Source organism: Gymnogyps californianus, chromosome 8 (genome assembly GCF_018139145.2).
Source record: "Gymnogyps californianus isolate 813 chromosome 8, ASM1813914v2, whole genome shotgun sequence".
Lineage (NCBI taxonomy): Eukaryota > Metazoa > Chordata > Aves > Accipitriformes > Cathartidae > Gymnogyps > Gymnogyps californianus.
The window spans coordinates 17,393,018-17,420,563 of record NC_059478.1 but is presented as its reverse complement, the minus strand read 5'-3'; the positions used below and the strand labels follow the sequence as shown (position 1 = coordinate 17,420,563).

The 27,546-nt window shown below is 36.9% G+C and overlaps 1 protein-coding gene across 2 annotated transcripts; it reads left to right on the top strand.

Moving 5' to 3' along the window:
- MTF2 (metal response element binding transcription factor 2) lies at positions 1–27,309 on the top strand. 2 transcript variants are annotated; one of them, XM_050901274.1, is made up of 15 exons: positions 1–150; positions 11,544–11,742; positions 11,890–11,971; positions 13,515–13,610; positions 13,987–14,087; positions 14,438–14,586; positions 15,865–15,960; positions 17,073–17,141; positions 17,984–18,107; positions 21,505–21,572; positions 21,968–22,138; positions 22,797–22,905; positions 23,105–23,163; positions 23,315–23,419; positions 25,437–27,309. In XM_050901274.1, the coding sequence occupies exons 1-15, from the start codon at positions 146–148 to the stop codon at positions 25,789–25,791; spliced, it is 1,788 nt and encodes a 595-aa protein (XP_050757231.1). In that variant the 5' UTR covers positions 1–145; the 3' UTR covers positions 25,792–27,309. The 2 variants fall into 2 exon arrangements, with proteins under 2 accessions (XP_050757231.1, XP_050757232.1); XM_050901275.1 differs by lacking the exons at positions 1–150; positions 11,544–11,742; positions 11,890–11,971 and adding an exon at positions 12,336–12,385.
- The last annotated feature ends 237 nt before the right edge of the window (positions 27,310–27,546 follow it).

Below are 27,546 nucleotides of genomic sequence, written 5' to 3'. Positions count from 1 at the left end.
CGCCTTTCCTCCGCTGCGCCGCGGGTCCGTGCTTGGGGGGGTCCTGCTGCGTACCGAGGGCCCGGCCGCACCGGGGCGCCGGGGGGAGGCTCCTGAGCTCGCTGATTTCCCTGTATGAGGCGGTTGGCACCACTGGAGAGACCGAATGAGGTGAGGGGTGGGGGGGCGGGCCGCGGCGGCGGCGTGGGGGTGGAGGGAGGGGCGGCCGGGCCCCGCGCGGGGGCGGGGGGCGGGCGCGCCCCACAGCTTGGGCCGCCGGTGCCGCATCCCACCCCCCTGCGGCGGCCGCGCCACCCGTCGGGGAGGGGGTGCGAGGGGCCCCGCTCCGGCGTAGGGGGCCCCGGAGGCCTTTGGGGGAGGGGGAGGAAGCTCCCTCTGAGGCGGACGCTGGCAAGCAAATAAGGGGTCAGTGGTGATCTTCAGTGACCAAAACAAAGGGAGCGGAGGCAGTAGGCCATCTAACGGGGTCCGTGGAGGTGCTGCAGCGGTGAGGTTGCGATTAGGCTTGCGCCAGCTGTATTTTTATCTTCTCGTTTAACGATATTGTCCGAGTAGGCTGTATTTGCTCGAGTGCAAAGAGAGCAGCACAAAAGAGGTGGTGGTGGTCGCTAGTAACTTTGTTTTTGGTTTCTTTTTTTGTTTGCAACGCCTCACCTCTTAGTCTCTGTCAAGCTGGACAATTTGAATGTGCTTAGAAGCTTACGTTTTTAGTCCACTAAAATATGGTAACTGTTGCTGGCTGAAAGGATGTGCAATAATGTATTTTCTTTTCTTTGGTAGTTGAATTCTGTAGGAAGAATGGGTTGATACTTTTGTTAGTCACCGAGAGCAATATGGTAATGTGTTGGATGCTCTGGACACTGATATTCGTGTTGAAATACGAGGGGTTATCATCCATCCACGAAGTATCTGGGGGCTATTTAAAGTGGAGGGCCTGCATAATTAAATGAAAGGGCCTGCCAGGAAAGCAGTGTAGCATTATGCTTGTTTCTTGAATTTCTGATAGTTTAGCCCTGCTCATGACTTTAAAAGGTCAAACATAGTAATGGGTAACAGCATGATTTTCTCCTGACTTAGTGTGAGGGAAAGTGATCAATGCTTTATACCTAAACTGTCAAATGCATGGGATAGTAAGAGAACAGTTTCCCTGTTGTTTTTTTCTTTTGGTCTGTAATCAGGTTGGTAAAAATTAACGAGTTAATATTTGTCCCTTTTTTGAGAGCTCAAATTACAATTAATTTGAAAGCATTTGAGGTTAAAAGAAGAAAAAAGCTTAGTTCCTGTAGTATTAGAATACAGGTTAATAGATTCGTAGCTTTTTTAGTGGAAGGGGAATAAGGGAAAACAAAGATTGAAAATGTGAAAGAAGGTGTGTAATGAGGTAGTGAAAGTGAGAAGGATCCTTGCAAGGAGCTACAAGCTGGTGAAATGTGGATCTATACTGAGAGTATAATATAGTAATATTTTCCACAGTTAATTCTTATTTCATCAAATATAGATGTGTGGCTTCTCAACAACTTGTCTTTTCTACTCTGGGAGGAATTTTGAATCAGATGTAGATGCTTCTCAAAAACTGGCTTAATATGGCTGGTCACCAGTTGTTGAGGTATATATTTTTTTTAAGTGGGTGAAAGGCATATGCACTGGTAGTTAGTATCAAGGCTGGCCTCGGATACAGTTATGTTTTTCCTTCCCTGCATTAGGAAATCAGGTAAAGTTTGAGAAGAGCAGCTGTAACAAATAAGTTGCAATTAATTTCCTAGTAGAGAGTGGACTTCTGTATTCCCTGGAGATAAATGTGAATGAATATAGTACTAGAGGCACCTAAAATTGCTTGAAAGTATATTTTGTGTTCCTCATGCTAGTTGTGGAGGAGAAAGCTTGGAGGGAAGAAACATGTGTGACTAAAGCCAATAGGAGTCTTCTCTTATTTTGTGAATTGACAGTACTTCTTGGGTGACTGACCTCTGAGCTTGCTGCAGAGTTGGTTTCACCTTCTTTACAGGCGTTCCTTGCAGGAAATGGAGGGGAAGGATGTCTTTGAGTAAAACACATAAGGAGAAGAATTATAAAACCACAGGTATTACTGGAGGGTCCTTGAGTAGGGTAATACCTGTTACTGAAAGCACTGAAACTAGTTGAATTTACACTTTGAACAATCTAGATTTCAAGCTGATGGTCTCTTCCTAGAAGGTATAATCTCTATGGAGGAGTGAAATCAAGAGGCTTAATTTTCTTTGAGAGAAGGAGAGCTAATGATGAGAGCATTCCTGATGAGTCTGGATATATTTCATTCACTAAATATCTTGGAGGATAATAATACTTTATGTTTTAGATTGATTTATTTTTAATTTTTCTGTGGAGTGCTTATGAAGGTTGCTGTTCTTGTAGACTAGCTTTAAAGAAGGAAATTTATGGGGTTTTGATCACCTCTGAAATCCTTTTTCTTCCCCCCTTCCCCGCAGTGCAGGTCAGCTTGTTGTTTGTTATCTCTTTCACTGCTTGGGTGCATGCTCATACTGTACTCCCTTAGGTATGTTGCTGGACATCCTGTATTTGGATACTGTAGAAACCCAAAAGGCAGTTGCTGTGTTCAAGGAGGTGCTAAGTATACAGTTAAGGGAAGTTCTGATCTGAAAAGGTGTGTTGTGACCTGATACCATTGTTTTCTCCCTGATACTACCTTCTGCCTCTTCTCTTTGTGTACAAACACATGATCAATCCCAAACAAATGGTTCTTACAGTACAGGACTGCCCTACCCTGTTTCCCTACATACTAAATATGTAGGGAAATATGCTATTCTGTAATGACTAATTTAAAGACTAATACTTTCACTTTGCATGTCAAATAGAATTAAAACACTTCCCATTATTTATTATTTCTTGAGGGAGAATGTGAGCAAGTAAAACCAAAATCAGAAATGGTTGTAGTATTATGGACATGAGAATGATTCATGCTATTAAAAAGAGGTATCCACCAGGATAAATGCAATCTTGTTAAGGACAGTCATACTTCACAGGGTCAAAAGATGACTCAGGTTAGAAGGGATCTCAGGAGTTCTCTAGTTCTGCTCAGTGTAGCGTCAGCCATGAGGCCAGACCAGGTGGCTTTATCCAGTCAGGGCTTGAAAACCTCCAGTGATGGAGGCCACACAGCCACCTTGGGCCCCTGTTCCACTGCTGAACTGTCCTCATGGGGGGGGGGGGGGGGGGGCAGGGAACATTTTCTGCCCCATACCCATCAGAATCTCTCTTATTTCAACATATGCATGTTATCTCTTGTCCTCCTGCCATGCACTGCTGTGAAGAGACTAATTCCATCTCGCTAATCTTCTCATAGGAGCTGGAAGGCTACTGTTAGGCCTCCCTGAAGCCTTTTACTCTCCAGGCTGAATGAGCCTGGTTCCCTCAGCCTCCTCTCATAGGGCAAGTGCTCCAGTCCCCGACTGTCTTGGTGGCTCTCCACCAAACTCATGTAGTTTGATGTCTTTGTTGCACTGGGAGAACCAAAACACAGTATTCTAGATGCTGTCTAACGAGTTCTGTGTAGAAGGAAATAATCACTTCCCCTCAATCTTCTGGTTCTGTTCCCGTTAGTATAGCCCAGGATAACACTTGCCTTTGCTCACAGGACACACTGCTGGCCTGTGTTCTGCTTTCTGTCTGTCAGACCCCCTGCCAGTCTTGCAAAGCTGACCCCCAGCCAATCTTAGCCTGAGGTTCTTCCTTCAGATGCAGGACTTTGCTTTTGTCTCAGTTGAATTTCATGAGGTTCACATCAGCCACGTCCTTCAGCCTTGCTGAAGTTGATGTAAGTGACATCCACTCCTCTCCCCTCGCCCACAAATTCTGCCATTTTTAACACAGAAGGTGGTCACGTTGGTCAGGTCATGATTTATCCTTGGTAAATATATGCTGACTGTTCCTAGTCACCACCTTTCCATGTGTCCAGAAATGTCTTCCAGGAAGACTTACTTCATGACTTTCCTAGAGACCGAAGTGAGGCTAACCAGCCTGTGGTTCCCTGGGTTGAACTTTTGGCCCGTTCTGAAGATACGTGTAACATTTGCCATTCTCTAATCATTACAGATTACTCCTGTTCTCCACAACCTATGATGACAAAGAACAGCCCCATGAGAACATCACACAGTTATCTTGGTGCTCTTGAAAGCAGCCTGTCTGGTCCCATCAGCCTGCATGAGTCAAGTTCACATGTTTGTTTAAACGTGCAGCAAGCCAATTCACAGGCCACTCAAGCAAGCAATGCTTAACAAATCCACCATGGAGAGAAGTTAAAGCATAATTTAAGGCAGAAAAACTTTGTCCTATCAATGATTTCAGGGCAACCACTCTATATAAAGTGCTCCTTGTCAGCAAGATGAGAAATTGTAACTTGTTTACTTCTTAGCTCTACCCAGTCAACCATAATACTACCCATCGTGATCACATGTGATTTTCATGCAATACATTACTATCCCAATAAGGTGGTGGTGGTTTTTTTTTTAATCCTTTGAAACAGCCTTACATTTTGGCTATGATTTTTTTCTCTGAATTCTTCTGTCTGGTTAGATACTTTAGAGAACTCTCTAGTAATCAGAGAACATCTTTTCATTAGTGTATTTTTTAAGTAGCTCTATGCTTTCAAAAGTATATCCATCACATTACCTGACAAAAATATAAGTTTTGCTTCTAAAAAAAAGTGGTAATAAGAACTGAGTCCATGCAGCCCATTCAGCTGATTAGCAGTTAGGTCTATGAATCTGTTGCACATTAGAAAGAAGTTCAGCCAGAAGATTGAGGGGAAGTGATTATTTCCTTCTACACAGAACTCGTTAGACAGCATCTAGAATACTGTGTTTTGGTTCTCCCAGTGCAACAAAGACATCAAACTACACGAGTTTGGTGGAGAGCCACCAAGACAGTCGGGGACTGGAGCACTTGCCCTATGAGAGGAGGCTGAGGGAACCAGGCTCATTCAGCCTGGAGAGTAAAAGGCTTCAGGGAGGCCTAACAGTAGCCTTCCAGCTCCTATGAGAAGATTAGCGAGATGGAATTAGTCTCTTCACAGCAGTGCATGGCAGGAGGACAAGAGATAACATGCATATGTTGAAATAAGAGAGATTCTGATGGGTATGGGGCAGAAAATGTTCCCTGCCCCCCCCCCCCCCCCCCCCCATGAGGACAGTTCAGCAGTGGAACAGGGGCCCAGGGTGGCTGTGTGGCCTCCATCACTGGAGGTTTTCAAGCCCTGACTGGATAAAGCCACCTGGTCTGGCCTCATGGCTGACGCTACACTGAGCAGAACTAGAGAACTCCTGAGATCCCTTCTAACCTGAATTATTCTATTATCCTAAACAACGGCAAAAGTTGAAAATAACTTTGAGAATGTGTTTCTTATCCCCCAGCCGTTACTCTTTCCTTTTCTAGACTGAGGGATGCCTAGGTTAGAGTCCCTTTATCCTTCTTCTGTACAGTTGGTGATGTGGCTTAGGCTTTTGATTGTACCAGAATACAAAATAGTGTAAAGATAAGGAGCTCAAAGTGTATCTTGTAGATGGTCTATGACACGGCACAGTGGAAGCTCAATATTCATTTGGCTACATGAAGTAGCGTAAAAGGATGGACTATAATCTAGATTTGTACTGGATCCTCTGCTTGAAAGAAATTAATGACAATTTACTAATATAATAGTCTGTTCATGTATAATTGGAACAGTGACTGTGGCAACAAAGTTGCCATTATGAAAAGCAAAGTGAACTGTTTGTTTTTTGAATCAGACTGATCCTAAGTTTGGGCCTGAGTGGGGGCAGAGGAAGTATGCTGTTAAGTCTGTTTGTCTTCCTGGCCCAGCAGAATCTTTTCATTTTGGGGGAGGGAGGTACAGTTGACAAAGTGAACAGATAATGTTTGGTGTGAGATCTCATAAATGGCAGAGAAGCTGCAAGGAAGATGGGAAGAAACATGTGGCTGGGATCTAGCATCTCTCCAGCTGCTAACAGAGGTACTGGATCCCAGTCACAGGTTAGCAGCTACATTGGAAGCATGGCTTGGGCTTGGTTATGTGGTGCTGGGTAAACCAGCTAAGATGGTGGCTCTCGGAAAAGATTAATTTCCCTTTTCTGCTGCCTTCTGGCTATGAGCACTTGCTGCTTACCTGGCTTGTCTAGTCACCAGACTTTTCTGTGAGGTACTTTAATATGTTTAAAATATCAGGAAATTAATCCATATTAAGGGAAAGAAAACTGAATAGAAAGCTTATGGAGAAGTCAGCTTGTCATTCCAGAGCTGGTGGGAGGGGAGCAAGCTGCTGTATTGGATAAGCCATGTGTGAAACTGCCCTCAGTTTTGCGTGTTCTGAGCCCTTGCTAGACCTCCACCCCCCCCCATTCCCTGTTGGATGTTAACTGTCCTGTTTTAAGGAGGGCAGAACAGACTGCTGGTATTTTACAACCCTTCTTCATAGTTCAGTTTTCTTTAAAGTTTAATAAAAGTGTAGTTTGTCTGTAACTTCAGACACAGCAATTACAATTAAACAGCAGTAATGTCACACTTTCAGAACTGAAACTGATTATCTCTAGTTATCATTAAGTTCTTTCACTAGATCTTCCTCTCTAATCTGATATCACATTTTCCAGTTTTGAGAGATATCCTAAACCTAAGTGAGTTGTCTTAGTAGGAAACTGTGTATGTGATTTCTAGTGTGAATTCCCTTCTGCTAAATCTGCTGGGCTCTCTAAACTCATCTTCCCTTCAGTTCTTCCCTTCAGTGTGAGTTGTATTTACTGGGAATAAATTAATTGACGGTAGGACCCACTTTTATGAGTTGTCTCGGTGGATTAAAATTTTCTCTTAATATGCTTTGGGCACTTAGTTGTTAAAACTTAGTATCTTTACATTGGCTTCCAAAAACTATACTCATAGGGTGGCTATTATCTGTTACTGTTGCAGTATTTGTGAATCAGGCAGCCCTTCTGGAAGAAATTTCCTGAAATTGCATGGATTGTCAATGAAACTGTATAGTTCAGTCATGCAGTCTGGCAGTGCCAGTTGGGTGAGTTTGTGTCCCAAGTTGCTTGTTTGCATTTGTTCTGTTGTGCTGACAAACCATTCTGTGAAACAAATCAGTGAATTGAGATGGCTGAAAAAATAACTCTGTCAAGGGAGTTTTTCTTAACAGGAGTTGTTTCACAGCAGTTGTTACAACTGAAGGAGTACAGGAGTATGAATGACCTTAACCTGGCAATACTGCTGAGGAAAAAGACACTTGGAAACGAGAAGGAGAGTGCTCAGTCTTCTTAATCCTCCAGCCTCTTCACATCTTTTTCCCTAACTTTTGCACTTCTTCCTTCTGTAGGATTGCTGTGGAGATGCAGGAGTCAGAGGCACCAAATGAACATTGAAATTTTCTAACCTCTAGTAAAGAGGTTAAAGAGAATTACAAACAAGTCAAAACTAATAGAAATCTAATTTTGATAAATACAATGCTATGCATAGTAAGTTGTCATGGTTCACAAATCAGACTGATTTAGGTAGCTTACCTTCAGCAGGAGTTTGCCGTTCCTGTTGACAAAGAATGATAGCTATCTCCTGCTGCTGCTGCAGGATATTATAAACTAATTCATTAAGTAGATGAATAGAAGGTCTGCCTGTCTTGCTTGAGAATATCTGTGGTTATGATCTAGACCCCAAGGTGGAAAATCAGTGAGCATTTTCAGTACTTCATGAGATCAACTTCTCAAGAAATGGTGAAAGTGCACTTCTATTTTGAAGCATATTTCAACATGCAGACACATTTTACTGACTTCCCCCATTAACTTCTGAAAGATTGTATGGGCACGTAAGTACTTTCTTTGAATTTTACGTGCTTGAGTAAGAATACAGCCACAACATATTCAGTATTGAGTAAAGGATATAAAGCCAAGGTAGGTTGGACATGCTGTATGACATGCAGTGTAGCTTAGTTGTGCGAGTTAAATGAGATAAAGTAGATTTTTATATTGGATAAGTTTGTGTTTTTTTTTTTTTTAAAACAAGACATCTGTTGGATATTTTGCAACGAGAAGTTCTTGCAGAGAAGTTTTTAAGATGGTGGGGAAATTGTTACTTAAAAGTTACTAGTTTTGTTGGTAACAATGGTATGGTAGGAAGGTGCGATGGAGCTGACGTTAGGGAAGACTTGAAAGCAAGTCTCTAGAAAAATGTGGAACCTTTAATTTCAAAATTGGCAAACAAGAAGTTAACTTCAGTTAGCATTTTCACTTAACTTCCAACAGAAATTTTATTTTAATGGTAGGTGTGACTTTTTGGTACTCCACTACAGTGGAGAGAGCTGTGGCAAGACAGATGAGAAAGTTATTAACATTTTAAGCATGTAGTTTTTATGCTGGTCTACACTGAATTTCTTGTGATTTGTGCACTGTTTCCAGAAGGCACTTCAGAGACACCTACTTTAAGTAACTTATGACTTGCTAATTAAAGTCAACTTGTTAAAACAGTAGCTATTCCCACTTAATCTCTATCAAAAACATTGAGGGAATGTTTCCCTGAAGAGGAACTTCTTATCCATGTGGAAAGCAACTGTTAAGCTAGTGTCAGCCTATTGTGATAACTAACCCTATTTTCAGTCCCTGTGTTAGATAAACCATAAACTGCCACAGCAGGAACTACTTCATGAGCTGTTTAGTCATCACTTCAGCAGTGCTATCTCCCACCGAGAGCAGTGCGGACAATGGAGAAGAAGTGTCTGCTTTATTGGCTCAGACCTTTACTGTGTGTCAAGATACTTCAGTGTCTGAAGTAGCTATTGTGAATTTAGGCTGTTGTATAAATCGATGTATAGACTCATTTAAGTGCTTTGTGTCAGAAAATGATGCACAACATGTTTTTGTTATAATTTGAATGGAGTTATTGGACAGACTTCTGTACTTAAAAGAATGTCTCATTCTTTTGAAGACTTTTTAAAATATAAACATCATAAAAATAGTAGTTGATTTTTAAATGGAAATCTGTACTAGATTATGTATAATAATGAATTGATTGTGTCTTTTTGCTTATTCTGTACAAGATCTTTCACACCTTTTTTCAAGTACTGGAAAAGAAGAGCCAACATTTCCTGCCTTTTAGCTGCGTTCTCTAGTCTTTTAAATCAAACCAGATAAAAAGCTGGAAAGAAAATCTTTGAACCTCTAGAAGAGAGTAGTCCTGTCAAAACACTTGTAAAACAGTTTCAAGGTGCACTAATGAATTTGCCTTAGGTGCTTCGAATTACACATGGCAACTTATTGATCTGTTTAATATGCTAAATCAAGTTCATAGGTGTAATTTGAAGTATCTAAATACTTTAATACTTTGTAATGGTGAGTCCTTTCCAAGAGAAGAACTATTGGCTAAGACCAGGTTATAGTTTCACAACTATTTCTAGGCTGTTTTGATCAAGCCTTGCCTAGCCTTTGAACATTGCTTGCTTTGTGCTAAGTTGGATGTGTGTGTAGACAGAAAGGTTTGGGGAACTGATGAAGGTAAAACATTTTTTCCTCTCTTGACTGGCTGACTTCAGACATTTGTTTCTGAGCCTGTTTGGTACTTGAGTGTGTAAATGGTTGTACAGATACAAAGGAGAGAGTAGAATGTGGTTGCAACAAGTGTTGAGGGCTGGGGCCCTGCTTCAGGGGCCCTTGCAAAAATTTAAGCTACTGTACAAGATAAGGGGCAAAATCTTGCAGTGATGTACAAAAGATGGTAAGTTTAAATGATGAAATTTTCTAAGGGTATGAGGTTATTCAGAATAATGTAGAAGGTGTAGAAAGACTTTAAGCTACTGAGTGACAGGATAATGAAGTGGCAAATGAAATGTGGTGCAAACAGAAGTAATACACAGTGGGAAGAGAAACAATAGTCTGGGAGCAGTTAGAATGAAAACCTGCAGTTTCTAGTCGTTCTTTGAAATTTTTAACTCAATGCCTTATTGCAGGGGCAGTGGGGGGTGGGGGGAAGGCTACAAATGTTATTAGTTGGAAAGGAGCGAAGAATAAAAAAATGGCCTGGGCTGCCATGCTATTACCCTGTTGTTGTAAACTTATTTTGAATGCTACATGCATCCCGTCCCATTTATCAGAGGTTAGAGTAGAACTGGGGAAAAGCAGCGGTAACTTTAAACAGCTTTCACGTGAGAAGCAGCAGAACTGGTAGGATTCTTTATCTGGGAAATATGGCTGGGTGGGTCTAAATATTGTTAATGGGACATGAAGGGAGAAGATGGAAAATGGCAGTTCAGTTTTCTGATGCCATGATGAAGGGTGTCAAATGATGTGACAAGGTGCCAGCTGTGAAACAAGCCAAAAGAAGTGCTGCTTTACAGGTTCAACAAAACATGTAGGAAAACTTGCAGAAGAAAATTCCACTAGAGGACTAAAAAAATAAAGACATTGCTGCTTGAGATCTTTGGATCCACAGCCTGTAAGAGACCTAGAGAATATTTGGGAGAGGAGTGCTATTGTAAGTTGTGGGTTTTTGTTTTTTTGTTGGTTTTTTTTTTTTTTTCTGTTCCTCTGGTCTTCCCGAGTCACCTGTCTGAATATTTTTTTATTTGGGATCAGGCAGGACTTAAACTGGTGACCCAGTTGTGCATGAGGATGCTAGAGTTATTGGACTAGGTGGAACACTTGTCTGGCCCATTATGGCTGCTGTTACTGTCAAGTCATTGTTTAGAGTTATGCTCATTATAAATATGCTTAAAACAGCTGTCTAATTTTCTTGTGTCTAACCTTCTTGAACTGTTTAGTACAAAAGAATTGTTGATTGCTCTCTGGAATACTCTCTTTTGCATATTTTTGATGTTTTACGCCATTATAATTCCAGTTTTATTTTCATATGGAATGTAAATAGTAAGCTTTATAGGGAGAAGGGATTCCCTTCTCTTTGAAACTTTAAAGTAACTTCTGTGATATCTGAATAGTAATTCTCATCAAACTATATAGGACACTATTGGGGTTGTTGTGTGGTTGGTTTTTTTTTTTTTGTTTGGTTGGGTTTTTTTGATTCTGAGTAACTAACTGCTGAGTACCACATTAATTGTTGACTACTACTCTCCCTACCAAGGTAATGTAGTTAGAATTGGCTTAGGACCTTTTTAGCTTCCGTGGAATTTTAGAAAACTGTCAGCGACTCGAGTGACTTAATGTTTTGCGTAAGTAGTCCTGTATTGAATGTTTTTGATGCATTCTTTGATGCTTCTGGTGACTTTATGAACAGTCTCTGAGCTGGAAAGTTTGTGTCTCCCCATCTTCATTTACATTAGTTCATTTCATAGAAGATTTTTCTTTATATAAACTTGTTTCTTTCAAATTTTGTAGACTCTTATGGTAGCAGAGGCACTGCTACTAAAGATGCGTAGAGTCTGCAAACATGACGACGTTTTTAGTTACCTGAAGTTCTGGAGTTAGCTAAGTGAGTTCTAGCTGTGAGTCATATTCATATTTAAAATATATGGTTTCTTATTTTAACCTAATTCTGATTTACCTTTTCTCTTGCTTCCCTTTCTTTAGAGACTCTACAGCGGTGGGTAATTCACTGGTCCATAAGCGGTCTCCTTTACGTCGAAGCCATAAGACCTCAGCATCTCTGACCAAGCTGTCGTTACGTGATGGACAGAAAGCCAAAAAGCCACTGTGTAAATTTGAAGAGGGTCAGGATGTCCTAGCTAGATGGTCAGATGGCTTGTTTTATCTTGGAACTATCAAAAAGGTAAACAATTTTTTAACTTCACTGGAGTCTTACAGTGTCATACGTTGGTTAAATATTACAGTATTATTGTCTCACTTACTTAGTATTAAATACATTCTTCTGTTTAGTCCTTTTACTCATGGCTTCCACTGTATTTTTGTTTTTCAGATAAACAAACTGAAACAGAACTGCTTCATTATATTTGAAGACAGTTCCAAATCCTGGGTTCTCTGGAAGGACATACAAACAGGCAAGAACTTCAGTGAAGTAGTCATTGTTTGGTATTTTGTTTAGATTAGTATATCTGTTAAAACAAATTATTACATTATATTCTTGTATCCTAAAGAACGATATAGTTTAATGTGATCCAGGATCATGAATTGGGCAAATAAAAATAAAATAATTTCTTTTCAAACAACTCTTTATCATTGCAGTTACTTCTTTGTTTTGGTTTGGTTTTTTTTGTTTTCACATAACTATTTGCAGGGAGGGGAGAACTCTTCTAAAAATAATCACATTTTAGTTTGTTTGGATGGGGATAGAGTACAATACTCTGTCTTAACAGAAAACTCCAGGCCCTAATTTACACCGAGTTTATGTCCTCCTATTGTTTTCAGTTGAAACAACATGACGTGGAAAGAAACCAAAGACTGGAAAATCCTAGGTTTGAATGGAGTTTTCACATTTAAAAGTAACACCATTAACTGTTGCACATAAGAAACCATTACAGATTTTGGAGTATTCATGTGATATAAAGAAATGTGCAATTATCAAGTGAGACATCTATTGTATATTAGCTTTGATTTTTCACATATTTGGGGAGTAGCTAGTATTTTGATAATCTAATGCTAATGAAGTATGGATGACAATATCAGTGATAATTTCTTCTGAAAATCAGTTACAATTTCCTCATTGTATAAAGGCAATGGAAATCTGATCTGGCTCTCGCTGATTCTTGATGTTCTTAAACTAAACACTTTATCTGCTAACACGAGAAGCTTTGTATTCATAATAGCAAAAAATCAACTGCTTTATTTCTGAGAAGCTTTTAAAATACTGCTGTTCTGCTTCTGTATAGTACTAGTTTATGATCTTTGATTTGTTTATCGTAACTATCAAACTTTAGTGCATGGATATGATAACATGTAGATTAAGAAACTTGTATTTTAATCCAGTTTTTTACACTGATGGGTGATATAATTGGAGCAAGATGTAGTTTTGTTTCCAGTTTGCAAGCTAACATTTTTTTTTCTTACCTCTACTGTATGCTTTTGTATGCTTGCAGATATGTATAAGAAGTAATAACATATTTGCTAAGAGTGTTGGAGTTTAATATTAAAGTATCTTGGGCAGATCTGTCAAAAAGATATGCACCAAATTGTGCATGTATTTATATGAAAAGAAGCACAAACTACTGTAAATACAAAATATATCTATCAGTTGTCCAGATAGGATTTGTTTATACATATTTTTTAGCCTGCATTTACATTCTTTATTCAGTTATTTAATTTTTGTTCTTGATATTAAGGAACCATGGACTGCATAGTAAATAGGCAATATGTAGCCTATAAATATCTGATAGCCTATCATAAGTGATATAAACATTTGTAACACATACAGTTGGTACAAAATGTCTGAATTTATTTCTGTTAGGAAGTTAGGCTCTGTAACAATATGTTTCTACAATGCATGGATCTGTAACTGACATTACAAAAAAAGCCATATGTGTGGTAACCATTCCAACTGCAGATGTAATCTGAAAAAAAAAAAATCACACTTTCATCTTTATCTAGGAGCCACTGAAAGTGGGGAAATGGTCTGTACAATATGTCAGGAAGAGTATTCAGAAGCACCGAATGAAATGGTTATATGTGATAAATGTGGGCAAGGTAACTAGATTTTTTTCTATTTACTGCATTTTAAAAGATGTTTTGATTTGTTTTATGAAGGAGGATATTTGCCTGGCTATGACTGACTGCTCAACTGACATTAAATTTTGTAGTCCTTAGCGGCTAGTAAAAGCTCAGTGAATAATGATAATCCATGTTAAAGTGACTAACACCTGTTCTGTAAGTAAAGTTTATTTTTTCTACTAAGAAAACTTAAAAGACCATTTTGAATGTGTTTTACCAATGGTTTTGATCAGATTTTTGGCACTTAATGATGAATAATGCCTTATAGTTGCATTAAAATTATATATCGTTAATTCTGTGTGAGCTTCTTTTGCCATTTTAATAACACTTTGGTTGATCACTTTTTATACAGGCTATCATCAGCTGTGTCACACACCAAATATTGATTCCAGTGTGATTGATTCAGATGATAAATGGCTCTGTCGACAGTGTGTTTTTGCAACAACAACAAAGGTGTGTTTCCAGAAAAACATTTCTTAATACATCTCATATTGCATGCATACTTTGTTTTTGAAGTTGAAACAAAAAAATAAAAGAAATAGCATTTTTTTCAGTGATCTCTTTTTTTTGTTAACTTTGATCTGAATGGAAGTTTTATATGTTGGGAATTAATACTTTAGAAATAGATGATATTTGGCTTTCAATTTATTTTTAAACAAATATGCTAGTATTAAAACATAAATACAGGTGAAAGTATTTTACTTGATTATAGACAAATATTTGTGACTTTCAAATTAAAGGATTTGAAAGTTTCAGAAATATAGTATTGTTTTTGTAAACTAATATATCTTGTTTTGTCCCAGAGAGGTGGTGCGCTTAAGAAAGGACCAAATGCCAAAGCACTGCAAGTCATGAAACAAACATTACCATATAACGCAACAGACCTTGAGTGGGATGCAGGTCATAAAACCAATGTCCAGCAGTGTTACTGCTATTGTGGAGGACCTGGAGAGTAAGTAAACAGATAATATATAAGAACTTTTCTCTGTAATGCAGCTGCAAACTTTGGCCCTGATCCTGTAGACTTTTACTTGTGAACCTGTTAGTTTCTGTTTCTATTGTATGTAGGTATTAAACTCGATGCAAAGTGGAATTTTGAATTACATATATTTATTTTTTTAAATGTCTCATGGGAAATACATTATTAATGGCTTTCCTTCTCCCATCAGATCTTTTGGTTTGTTTTAATTTTGTCATGTGACCATCACATGACATCACAGTCCATTCTACAACAAGCAAGAATATATTTTTTTTTTTTATTGCTACTGTTAATGTGTTGAGATTGGATGGAGTTGTTTGTTGATCTTCCTGCAATTCTAGGCGGTGTTTTTCTGATGTTAACTCAGCTCTGTCATTAGTCACAAATATAAATGGACTAATCTGGAGATTAGTTAATTAAATTTTGTTGGAATAGACAGCTGTCTGATTCTACCATAACATCATACCTTGGATTGCAATTATTGGTGGAAGAAAGACTTTTTTTCCTCTTATGGCATTACAGAGTCCTCTGCTGGTTCTTTCTGACAAGAAAGGCAAGAAGAGGACTTCTTAGGCAGGTAGAGATAAATACTCTCATGTCTGCATGGATGAGTGAATGAACAAAATAGCATTGAAGATTTGAAGTCAAGGCAAGTCAGGAGTCCCACAAAGAAGCAAAGCTTTTGAGTTTATACTCACAGGACAGAGCTCTGGCTTGAGAATTTTGCAGACTTGGACAAACATCGCCTTCAATTTTGCATGGTTGCTTTTCTCAAGGGAGAAGCTGAAAGAGGAAAAGAAAGAAAAGTAAACTATGAGGTTCATTTTGACGATTCACGTAGTTGAATCCTCAGAACAAATGTTTGTGACTTAATGCGTCTGTGTTTGTGCTGTGGAAAATAACAAGGAAGCTAATAGAGTATGTGAGAAGGAGCTTACATGGAGTTACTGAATTCTTACTATCAAGAATTAAAAGGTGGTTGTCAGAGGAAACTAAATTTTTATTTTCTTCGTTTAATAACTTAATTCATCCTTTTACTAGACTATGTTTTATTATTCTTAGTCACTCTTTGCTAGTAATGATTCATTATGGAACTAAATGTTACTGAAATATCCCTACAGATGACTTTGTTTTATAAACTGTGAAAATCAATTTGGGTCAGAAGATCCCTTGCTATTTAATTTAAACGTAACGAAGAACAATTTTCAGTAACTCTTTTAACACATCTTGTTTTTCTTTCTGTTGGTGAAGCTGGTATCTAAAGATGTTGCAGTGCTGCAAATGTAAGCAGTGGTTTCATGAGGCTTGCGTGCAGTGCCTCCAAAAGCCAATGCTTTTTGGTGACAGGTAAGAAACTTAAGCTGTACTTTATGGTTGTCTTTATTTAAAATGTGGAGGGACTCTCACATATGAGCTTTTATTAAGGCACCCTTAATACAATAGTATTTTTCCAAAAACAGGGTGAGTTTTGTGTGGAAGATTGTATGAAATAAAGCATGTGTTCAGGTGCCAGGAAAATACAGTTCTTCATCTCGGTTTACTGAAGGAGGATGGGGTAGGGTGGTGGGTGGTGGAGAGGTAACCAATGGATAGTTGAATTCAAACTGTTACTGACTTCACTTTTGTGTGGAAGTCCATTATACTGTAGGTGCTGGCTACTGGGAGATTGGAAGCTTTAACGCAGACCACTTTAGTGGGCCTGTAAGTTAGATAAGGGCTTTCAAGGTCACATTGTGTAGGTGACTAATCTCTTGTATGCAACAAGCACCATGCCTCAAGGTAGGCTGTCAGTGTGTGTGTGCAGTAGTAGTTCCCTGTACTAACAGTATAGGGAACTGGAGAAACCAGGAAGGATAGAGTGAGGGGAACTCTGTACATCCTCTGTTCATGTGTGATGAGTTGGGACAAAAGGAAATGAAAAGAGTACTGGTCTCTGCTTTCATTTTAAGAGGAACTTGGAGCAGTTGGAGCAGATGAGAGAGAAAACTGGAGACCAGAATCAAGGAGTATCTCGTTCATTATCTATTATACTCTCTTTTAGCTGTTGGTTGTGCTGGAATGTCTGTATGAAGGAACTGAGTTAGGACCCAGGAATGCATGGGTCCTTTAAATGCATGCTTATACTGGTGCACAGGTTTCTGCATTTGAGAGAATGGAGTGGGGACACTGCAGAGCATCTTCACTGATATAGTCACAGGCTGAGGGACTTTCTCAGGGAGTATGAAACAGTGGTACCAGGATAAAATTGAGGAAGTACCTTGTATCTGGCCTGGTAGGTACTAGCACAGATTGTCAAGTTGATAAAGGAGGGTGGAGGACAAAGTGAAATATCATATGGCTGGGTTTCTAGCCTGCTTAACTTTCATTTTTTCATAACTAGGGTGTTAAAACATTAAGAGTGTGTGTACAAAGACTCACCACCCAGACGCATGTACATATACATATGTATATATTTTTAGGTTTTATACGTTCATTTGCTCAGTTTGCAGTTCTGGACCAGAATACCTCAAACGTTTACCCTTGAGATGGTAAGTATGAATTAAAAAAAAAAAGCGTGAGTTGAATACATGCTCTGCTTTTCTTTTTGGTATTTTGATTCTCCTTGCAAAAAAGGAAATCCACTTGCTGTCTTGAGTTGTTTCCTGAGTTGTTCTTACTGCTTGTATGAACAGGGACAACTTTTTCCTTCAAAGTTTATCCTTAAATTTAGAGATATATTGTAATTGCGTGCTCTTGGGATTTATTCCTGGGATTGTTCAGTGAAGTAGCAAGCAACTACTTACTTGTTGTATATGTGATGATTGAGATATCTGAACAAACTTTAGATAAGCCAAATGTAGTGAGTACTAGAGTACACATCTTGACACATTTTGTAGTAGTTTCCTTGATGAGATTTAGTGGTTAGTTTTAGTTTGAAATTTTTGAACTAGCCCATATTAGAAATCATATTTGATTTAGTGGATATATGTGCTAACAAATACATGGTGGAAATTACCTTGTTAAATGTTAATTCAGCAAAATACTTGCATGAATTCAGAATTGATACATTAAAGTATGAATTTGGAATTACTTAAATATCCCATGGTTTAGACCAGTTTTGGAGTTTAAAAGATCATCATGACAATGAGATGAGGCAGAGATGAAAGTAAGATTCAAAGCAGGAGGAATCACTTGAGGAAGAGAAATGACAGGAGACTTCATAATGTTGTTCCCTGGATTGAGTGTTTTAAGTTGTGCTTTGTGTTCCTCTAACTGTATTGTGCTAATATCTTTTCTACTAAATTATTTCAAAGAAAAGCAATTGGAAGAAAAATACTTTTTTTTTTTTTTTTTTCCCTCTGGTTTTTATTCAAATATTTCTGAATTCTAGGGTAGATATAGCACATCTATGCCTTTACAACCTAAGTGTTATTCATAAGAAGAAATACTTTGATTCGGAACTTGAACTCATGGCCTACATTAATGAAAACTGGGATAGATTGCATCCTGGTGAGGTAAGTAATTGGAATACTCTTTCTTGTTTTTCCTGACAGTGCATACGTATGTCCTGAAAGTTAGTGACCTATAAACTGTTTTATTCTGGATGTTAAATCCTTTATTATCTTGAAATCTGGCAATCCCAAGTAATGAGGAGATCATCTTTAATTTCCTTGTAGAAATAGAATGCTTTTTAAGTGGTGTATGTTTTTCTGAGCTGTAAAATTTCTCAAGTGATCCATGTAACTATTATTTTATTATTTGCATGACAACTTTATTTATACTCAACTGTTTATTCTGTTGCATATATATATTTTCCTTTTCTTTCATTTTGTAGTTGTCTCATACTTCTTTGATATTTTCATGTGCACAGACCAGGAAATCTAAATGTAGAACTGAATGCAGAGTATATTGCACATGAAGACATCTTCAAAGTCTCTAAGGTGTAACACATAACAAATTATTGTACACAAACGTTTCCTGTTTCCTTCCTCTTCCAAACATGGGGGTGATTAGTTCGTGTCCAGGTCTAAAGATTGTTTTGATCATTTTCCAGTCTGATTCTGCTACTTGTCAAGGCATCTTGTTTTTAGTTCACTACTATACTAGTTATTTTTCCAGCTATTTGATTTACTGGGCAGTTATCTTAGCATTAAAGGAAATCCATTTCCCCAAGCAGACTAACTTCATATTAAACTAAGAGGAGCAGTGTAGTTACTTGTTTCTGCATGTAAGGTTGGATGCAAAATTTATGTCTAAAGTCAAATTGGCATACTGCTAGTAGAGCATGCACTTTTTTCGTGCATGAAAATTGTTTAGGGTTTTAAAGTTGTTTTTTTTTTTTTTTTAATACAGGTGGCATATAACTGGTTTGAAATTTTCTTATCATGAGTGCATCCTACTTTTATACTTCTTCAGTAAATTCATACATCTAATCCATTTTTACTAACGGACACAATTTGAGAATCAAATGTATGTTCTTAGTTCAAATGAGTAACCACTTTTCATAAATAATGGAAAATAGTTTAAAATACACGTTTAGACTATGAGTGTCAATAGTTTGTTAGAAAGACAAGCAAACACTCAAGCATTACTAAAAATGACAATTAGTGTCATTGTGAATAGACATCTGGTTTACTTTGGGATGTATGGCATCTCTTAGCTAAGTCATATCAAGTCAATAATTCTGTCGTATCAAGTCTCAAGCTTTAAAAAAAAGGCTACACAAAATGTGGTAATTCTCATACCATCTTTTCAATAGAATGAAATGTTCTGGCTGTCTTACTGCACAGTTTAACAAATAAGTAAGCGGTGTTTAATTTTGACTTTTGTTCCTCTTAGTATTGAGTAAAATGTAGAAGAATTAATGTTTGTTTATTTCACATAATATAATTTTCTTTAGATTTAACATAATTTCATGTCAGAACGGCCAGTCAGAGCAGCTGTGGTGTGAATGAGGAGAGTGGAGCTATCTAGCTGCCATTGACTTGGAGCACACATGCCATTTTGAAGAAGTTGAAAGGCTACAGTCCTCATTGTGCTTTTTTTTCCCCCTTTCCGCTTTCAATCCATCCACGCTCAATCTATGTGAAAAACATGTAACTACGGGGGAGGAAGGAGAGGGGAGATCCAAAATAAGGAAACTCACCTCTTTAAGTGGTACTTTCAATTCCTTAATCAATATTTCTGCACCTTCAAGGAAACTACTTCTTTTAAGTCTGAAGACTACATTTTTGAAGGGGTAGATTTTGAATAAATGCATAAAAGCTGTGTTGAGGAAATCTTCAAGACTATTCTGAAAAGATTCTAAATGTCTCTCACTAAGCTGGGAAAAAATTGTGGCTTGGAAAATTTGAGGCAAATGTATTTTACTTCTTTGGTTAGTCCGGTTTCTTTATTAAACAGAAATAAGTCACAGAAAGAATAACATCTACAGTATAATGGTTTTAGGGTTTTTGTAATATTCTTAGCTTGCCACTGTTAGAAATTACACTTTGGTTTCTTTCTCTAGCTGCTTATAATTGAATAAGAAGAAAAGTTTTTTAGCCTTAGGTAAGATAGGAGTAAATGGTGGAATTATCAGACCTCCTAAGCCAGTAATTTTTAGCATGTTGTTATTTAGGATGCAAAAAATATGTGGCAGTTTTCTATAGTTAAGTGCTGCAGAGTTGCAAGACCTCTGGATAGCAATGGATTGTACTGAATGCATACGGTAAAGATGTGTAAAAACAGTTGTTACTTTCTTTGGCTAAAATTGGTTGAATACTTCCCTTAATTTTGGTAGTCAGGTGGACTGACTGAATCTTGCCCAAAATTGTGTTAAAAGTTGGGTTTTTTGAGTGTATTTACTCATTTATTTAGCTGTTAGCACATTTAATCCTTTGAGCATTTCTATCTGTCCTGTTTGGTCAGAATTGTATTCTTTAGAAAATATTTGAAGGTTGGGTTTTTTTTTGAGCTACAAATGTTGTGCAGTCTGCTCTGTAGTATTCATACTAGTAGTGAAACTTAAACTGTTTGTCAGCTCTGTAATTAAAGATAAACTTACTGCAGAGCCAATTGAATACAAGTTCTGGAACATTTGGCATGGCAACTGGAAATATGGTAGCTTCACTGGAATTTAAAAATAGTTGTCTAAATAAATAATCGTATTTTAAATTCTATTACATAAATGTTGTGTCCACTTCTTTATAGTCACCACCATACTTATTCTGCTTTATGTCTCTGTAATTTATAAGGATGCAATTTTTCAGAGAGAGGATTCCATGTTTTGGTAGCTTGATAGGGACTAGCTACTTCACACTTCGGTGCAAGAAGGGAGGTTAGACTGGGTCTTAGCAAAAGGGGTATGAAAATGGATTTACTTTTTTTTTTTGTCTAATAACTTTACTGGGCCTCTTCCATTTTTTTTATATCATCCATTTTGTATATTAAAACATGATATAAAAATGTAACGCTGGCAAAAATGGGAATTAGGTTCTGTGCCAGGGTTTTGGTTAAAATGATCACCAATAAAATAAGTTCTTGTGCCAATATAGTTATCTTCTGCTTGCAATCTCAATTAATTTGGGAGTACATAATGCCACAGAAGAATTCTTGTTAGCAGTCTTGGGAGGGCAAGCTAGTATTATGCTCTCTGAGTATACTAAAATTCTTTGATATTTTTCTTGCACTTCTTACAAGTGAAACTCAAATTCTTTGGCCTGTGCTTGATCCTGGCATGAATTCTGTGGATGTAAATCACAGAATATATGGGATAATGATTAATATCCTTTGGGGTTAGGTAGTTTCCACAGCTAATACTTCATAAATGTACTTCACATCCAAATGTGTAGTTACAGTGACTCAAAGTAACTGGAATCTTTCTGTTACTAAAGAATTCGACAGGTTAAATGATTTCTTAATACTTCACAGCTGGCAGATACACCAAAATCTGAAAGATATGAGCATGTACTGGAGGCATTAAATGATTACAAGACCATGTAAGTTATTCGTACTTTTTGTTTTAAATGTTGTTTGCCTATTTAATCTGATGTAGATTGCAGTCTTCAGTCTCCTTTGCTCAGTCTATCTGATAATCACTTTGGCTGCAGATAACATTTAAATTTTAAATACTGTTTTTATTTCAAACTATAACATTACATAACTGTTTGAGTGGAACCCAGATCATGAGAAAAAAATTGTTTTAACTTCCATCCTCTTGCCACTTCACATTCTGTATTTGAGAGTGAGGATTGCATTCGGGGAAAGAGGGGAATAAAATACCACTAGAATGAATATTCTAATTTGCATAGTTTTGTTTTGCATGTACACTGTTGTTTTAAAAGTTGCTTTCCCTGGGGTCAGAATTTTAACAATTAATTTTAAAATCATTTAGGTTTATGTCTGGAAAAGAAATAAAGAAAAAGAAGCATTTGTTTGGCTTGAGAATTCGTGTTCCTCCTGTGCCACCAAATGCTGCTTTAAAGGCTGAGAAAGAACCAGAAGGAACTTCTCATGAGTTCAAAATTAAAGGCAGAAAATCATCTAAACCAATCCCTGATGTGAGGTAAAATAACCCAGTCATTCGAGCAACGTTGCGGTAAATCGGGGCTACTTTGGGTGTATTTTTGATGCCTACAAAAAAGACCTTTTCATTGTAGAACGTACTTTTTAAATAACTGTAAAGGTGGACTACTTGTGAGAACAAGGTCTTTGAACAAATTTAATTAGCTTTCTATTAGGATCCTTCTAAAAAAAAAAAAAACAACCCCAAGATGAAATTTAGCAGTAAGAACAACATAAAATATCCCAACTTTGCTGCCATTTGGGAAACAAAATCTCTTGCCTTTCTGGAGCTCTTATGCAATAATCTAACTAGACTTCTAAATAGGAAGTATGATGTGAAGTTGTAACTTGTATTAGTAAATGTGCCATCTTTTTTACTAAGTGTGATCATATGAATAAACAACATTTAACACTTGTTCATTCCTCTTCAACATTAGGGAATTAGTAATGTCACTAGAAAGATCTTGTATCTGTGTTTGTTATTCTAGAGGCAAAAATATGTAGTTTTGGATGTGACAATTTTGATTTACCAGAACAACCTCATTTAGCGCAATGTTTTAGCAATAGACATCTAATCGTGTATTCATTGCCAAAGGAAAACCTGTATTCGATGAAAATTATCCTCAATAATACAGAACAAAATATAAATTTTCTTCTAGGGAATTAAGCAATGGTATAGAAAGAAAGGGGAAAAAAAAATCAGTAGGTCGTCCACCTGGTCCCTATACAAGAAAAATGATTCACAAAACTCCAGAGTCGCCTCCTCTGGTAAGGTTTTGGATATTTTTAAGTTCTCCCCCCCTTCCCCTCTAACTGGATTATCATTTTTGAAGAAAAACATAACCAGTTAATCTGAATCACGATATTCCCCCATTCACCCTCAAACAAAATTGCTACAGCAATTAAAACTTAATTTGAAGTTGTGGTTTGTTTTGTGTTGTTTTTTTGTTTTTGTTTTTTTCCTTAGGATAATGAACCAGTTCCAGTGATAGAGAACCCGGCCTTGGAATTACCCTGCACTGTTGGGTAAATTAAAAAAAAGAAATTAAAAAAAAAAAAAATCCCTGTAAAACATTGCAATACCATGTCATTTATCTGTTTCCTTCTGAAATGTCAGCTCAGTTTTTAATACAAGATTATTTTCATTACATGGCAACCCTGTTATCTTGCATATCAGGAAATCTGATGGAACTGCGCATTCATCCAATACCTCAGATGTGGAATCCACAGGTGCTGCCAGTATGAAAGAAACTACCTCATCTAGCATTTCCAGACATTATAGGTAATTATTCAATTACTCTATCTGCTATAAAGATTTAAGATTTGCAATATATTAATTTTAATAAAAATTTCTGAAAGGGGGGGACAGGAAACAATTGGTTCAGCAACACTTTTCACACTTAAACAGAAGTTGCAGGGACCCTACAAGAGATATCTTGCCAAAGCATGACGTGTAATTTTCTGATTTCTTAAAACCTGAGGTTCTGTTGTACTTCCAGTCAGTTCTGAACCTTTTGGCTAACTTCCATGAAATCTGATCCAGGTAGTTCCAAAGAAATTACAGTCTAAACATGATTCATGCTTGAATGAGAGACCCCCAAACCAGCAACCTATGCTTACAGAAAGGCAGACAATTTTCTAATCATCTGTGGCCTAGTCATTGCCAGTGCTGTTTTGTTGATTTATTGGTGTTTGCCTGGGGTTTTTTCTTTTTGGTTGAAGCTTTGGCAAAACAAAGGTAGAAGGTAAGGTAGGAGGTTGACTGAAGTTATGAGGCAGCCGTAGTAGATGTGAAATGGAGGTAAGGGTATTGCAGAACTGGTGCGAGAATAAATGGAGAAGAACTGAGGATATTGCAAAGGGATATAACATTGAGGATGTGGTAATTCACTGGGATTTGGAGTAATGAGCAGCTGAGACTCAGAGTAGAGCTATAAATTACATGGGGAAATCTAAAGAAATAGGACAAAAGAGAACTAGTCTTTATTAGTTCTGCTTACAACACACAGGGTGAGGAGGGGTTTTTTGTGCTCACTAACCACTGTTCTTTGTTGATGTAAAATACGTAGTTAAATTACATTTACTGAAAAGAATTAAACTCCATAAACACTTCCTGAGCTTAGTTTTCTAATAAAGGCCACAAAAGAGCTGCTGTGTACCCTGAATTAATTTTAGCAGCTTTTGTTTTTGTAGATTTGTGTATTCATGTTAAAGAATAGTAAGTATGCTGTGATTTTTCTACAGTCAATAGAGCGTGAAAAATTTTTGGCACAGTCTTCAAAAATAAACTATTAACAATCATCGACTTTTCTGCAAATAAATTGTTACTTGAACTTTTCTCTCTCAAGTTCAGCAGACATAAATTTCTCTTTTATTGAGGTACATGGATCCTCAGTCTACTTTATTTTGTCTCTTCTTTCTGGTTTATGCTATCTAGTGGTTTCATGAGTCATTTTTGTGTGCATTACTGCTACAAGTAGCCTGTCTTCAAAAACTCATGTTTAACTTACAGACTTCTGAAATTGTTACCTAAAGACTTAAGTCACTGTTTTTTATTTCTGCCCTTTATTCCATTATTTTTTTTTAATGTTAAAAAGATGCGCTTTTTTCCTTAGTATGTTACATGGGAGTCTTGAACATCAAAGTTTGCATACCATTTAATTTAGGACTTTATCAAACATGTTTTAGTATGTGCAAATTATAGATGTAGGTTTTTACATAAGGATTTATATCTTGGACACTTTTAATATTTGGATGATGGTTTATTCTTGGATAATGCCAGAAACATTTCAGAGTTGAAATTCAGCTTGAAAAAAATAACTATGCATAAATTCATTTTTTATTTACAGTCTTAACTAACATCAAGTCTCAAACTCTTTTATAGTATAGCTTTTGTAATTGAGGCCTACCTGTGTGATAAAGTTGTATTCTTAATTTGCAAAGTTAAGCACATTTGGTGCAGACTTCTCTGAAGAAAATTTTTTAAAATTTGCATAAGAATGGAATTAAGCTGTATCAAAATAGTACTCTTAACATATCTAGGCATAAGTTAATATCATTTAGCTAACCTTTCTGACATTTTGTTAAATTAGTACAGTTTTCCTTATTTAAAAAAAATCTCTATTTTGCAAGTGCCATATTTATATTCATCTATCTATAGGCAACAAGTATTTTTCAGTGAAAAACAGAACAAAGAAGTTATGAGTTGCATGGAAATAACTGATAAAGCATACATTTTGAATAAGTTTCTTGGAGTTAATGCTGTTTGTTTTTTGTTTTTTTTTTTTTTTCTTTAATAGTTTATCTGACTCAAGAAAAAGGACTCGTACAGGAAGAACTTGGCCTGCTGCAATACCACATTTGAGAAGAAGAGGTCGCTTTCCACGAAAAGCACTCCAGACTCAGAATTCAGAAATTGTAAAAGATGACGAGAGCAAGGAAGATTACCAGTATGATGAACTCAATACAGAGATACTTAACAACTTAGCAGATCAGGAGTTACAGCTCAATCATCTAAAGAACTCGATTACTAGTTATTTTGGTGCAGCAGGTAGAATAGCTTGTGGGGAAAAATACCGTGTTTTGGCTCGTCGGGTGACACTTGATGGAAAGGTGCAGTATCTTGTGGAGTGGGAAGGAGCAACTGCATCCTGACTGTAGGACTGAACATTATGTTCACTGCACTGTCATCTGTAAGTACAGTTCATAATGCAGAGCCACGAGAGAAACGTGTCTTTAAATGTGTTTCTAAAAACAAAACAAAACCAGTTTAGCCTTAACATGTAATTGTTATCATTACAGCTCTTGTGATAAAGACTTATGTTTTTAAAATCTGATCTGAAACTTAAATTTTTTAATCTGAACATTGTTAGATTGTTTTAGGTTGGGATATTTTGGGTTACAATTGCTTAAAAATGTGCATGGTGTTTTAAAAAAAAAAAAAGACATTTTCTAGAGAACATTCCATGGATACAGTTATTGTGATTTAGAGAAAATATTATGTAGATAGCACAAATCTTTGAAAAATTTTGGTTTGTTTTCTTACCCAAATGTTTGCAGAAATGTATTTCTATTTCAATACTTTCTAGATTTCATAAGTGCAGTGTATATAATGCCTACTGAAGACTGTAAAATACTGAAGTTTTCTTTCAAACAAAGTGTAAAAAAAAAAAAAAAGAAAAAAATATATTGAGCCTGTAAATTGCTCTGTGACCAGACTTCATTGTCGTCTTAATATATTCTTTGTGTGTGTGCGTGTGCATGTGTGTGTGTATATACATATGTATATACGCACACACATACTTGTGCGTGTATATGTATGTGTGATTGTGACCTATGCAATACAAATTATGGGATCAGGCAGCTTCTGAGAATACATCCCATAATTCTTTTTTCAGGAATAGTTGCCAGTATTTACACAGCAGCATTTCTTCTCAGGCTTATTGGGTGCTGTTGCTTTCTATGTACTAAGGAAAAGTGTCAAACCAGTGCAGCGTGTTCTGGCAATGGGTGCAGTCATTGATGTTCATATGCTCTAGGTAATATATTCCATTATTTTCCATGTGAATTAACTGTTAAAAAATAATGCAGGATCTGAACTTTTTGAAATTAACTCTACTAGAAATAACAATTTGAAAGTTGTGGCACACTGATTGTAAATTTTGTGTCCCAGTTATAAACTAAGTTGACAGGAGTCACACACAAGATTCCTACATATCTGTAGAAACAGTCATATTTTGATAAATGTACTATGAACAAGTATATTATTGCACAGGGTCAACAAACAGTTTGTTGCCATTTGAAGTAACATTGCTGATTTTATTACAACATTACCTCTTCTGTTTTTATAAAATGTACCAACTTTTAAATTGATAAGTTTATTTTACTTGTTTAAAAAAAAAAAAAGTCAAAAAGTCTCTTGCCAGTATTAGATGTTTTTTCTTTGTCTGCTACTTTTGAGGGGGTTTTAGCCAAAGAGTAAACAGAAGAATATTTTTACTTTGGTGGTTATTCACTGTACTGTGTAAGGTTAGTTTTCTTACATGCTTACAGTTTACCACCAAAATAAAATTATGTAACATTTACAAACGACAGAGTGGTTTAAAGTGTACTGCCTGGGTTAGTACTTATTTATTCCATTACTTGATTATTTGACTTTTTCTGCTCATCTTGAACATCTTGAAAAGGTGATTGATTTTTTTTTTTTTTTTTTTTTTTTTTTTTAATTTTCCTGTCACCTTATAGCCAAAGGAAGCAGAGAGAGCTTTTTATCCCGTGCTTGGTTTATGGCTGGCCGGGTAATATTAGCTTTATAAAAATGCTAATTAAAAACTACCACTTCTGTTTACCTTCACTAAAATGTGTGTGTTGTTTTTCTCACACCCTCAGCTATTAATTTAATGTTGCCTT

What these genes read in the sequence shown, in the direction of transcription:
- MTF2 (XM_050901274.1), top strand. An exon ending in ATCTTGGAACTATCAAAAAG is followed by an intron (nt 11,743 to 11,889) that starts GTAAACAATTTT and finishes TTTGTTTTTCAG; the next exon opens with ATAAACAAACTGAAACAGAA. An exon ending in CCAATGCTTTTTGGTGACAG is followed by an intron (nt 15,961 to 17,072) that starts GTAAGAAACTTA and finishes ATATATTTTTAG; the next exon opens with GTTTTATACGTTCATTTGCT.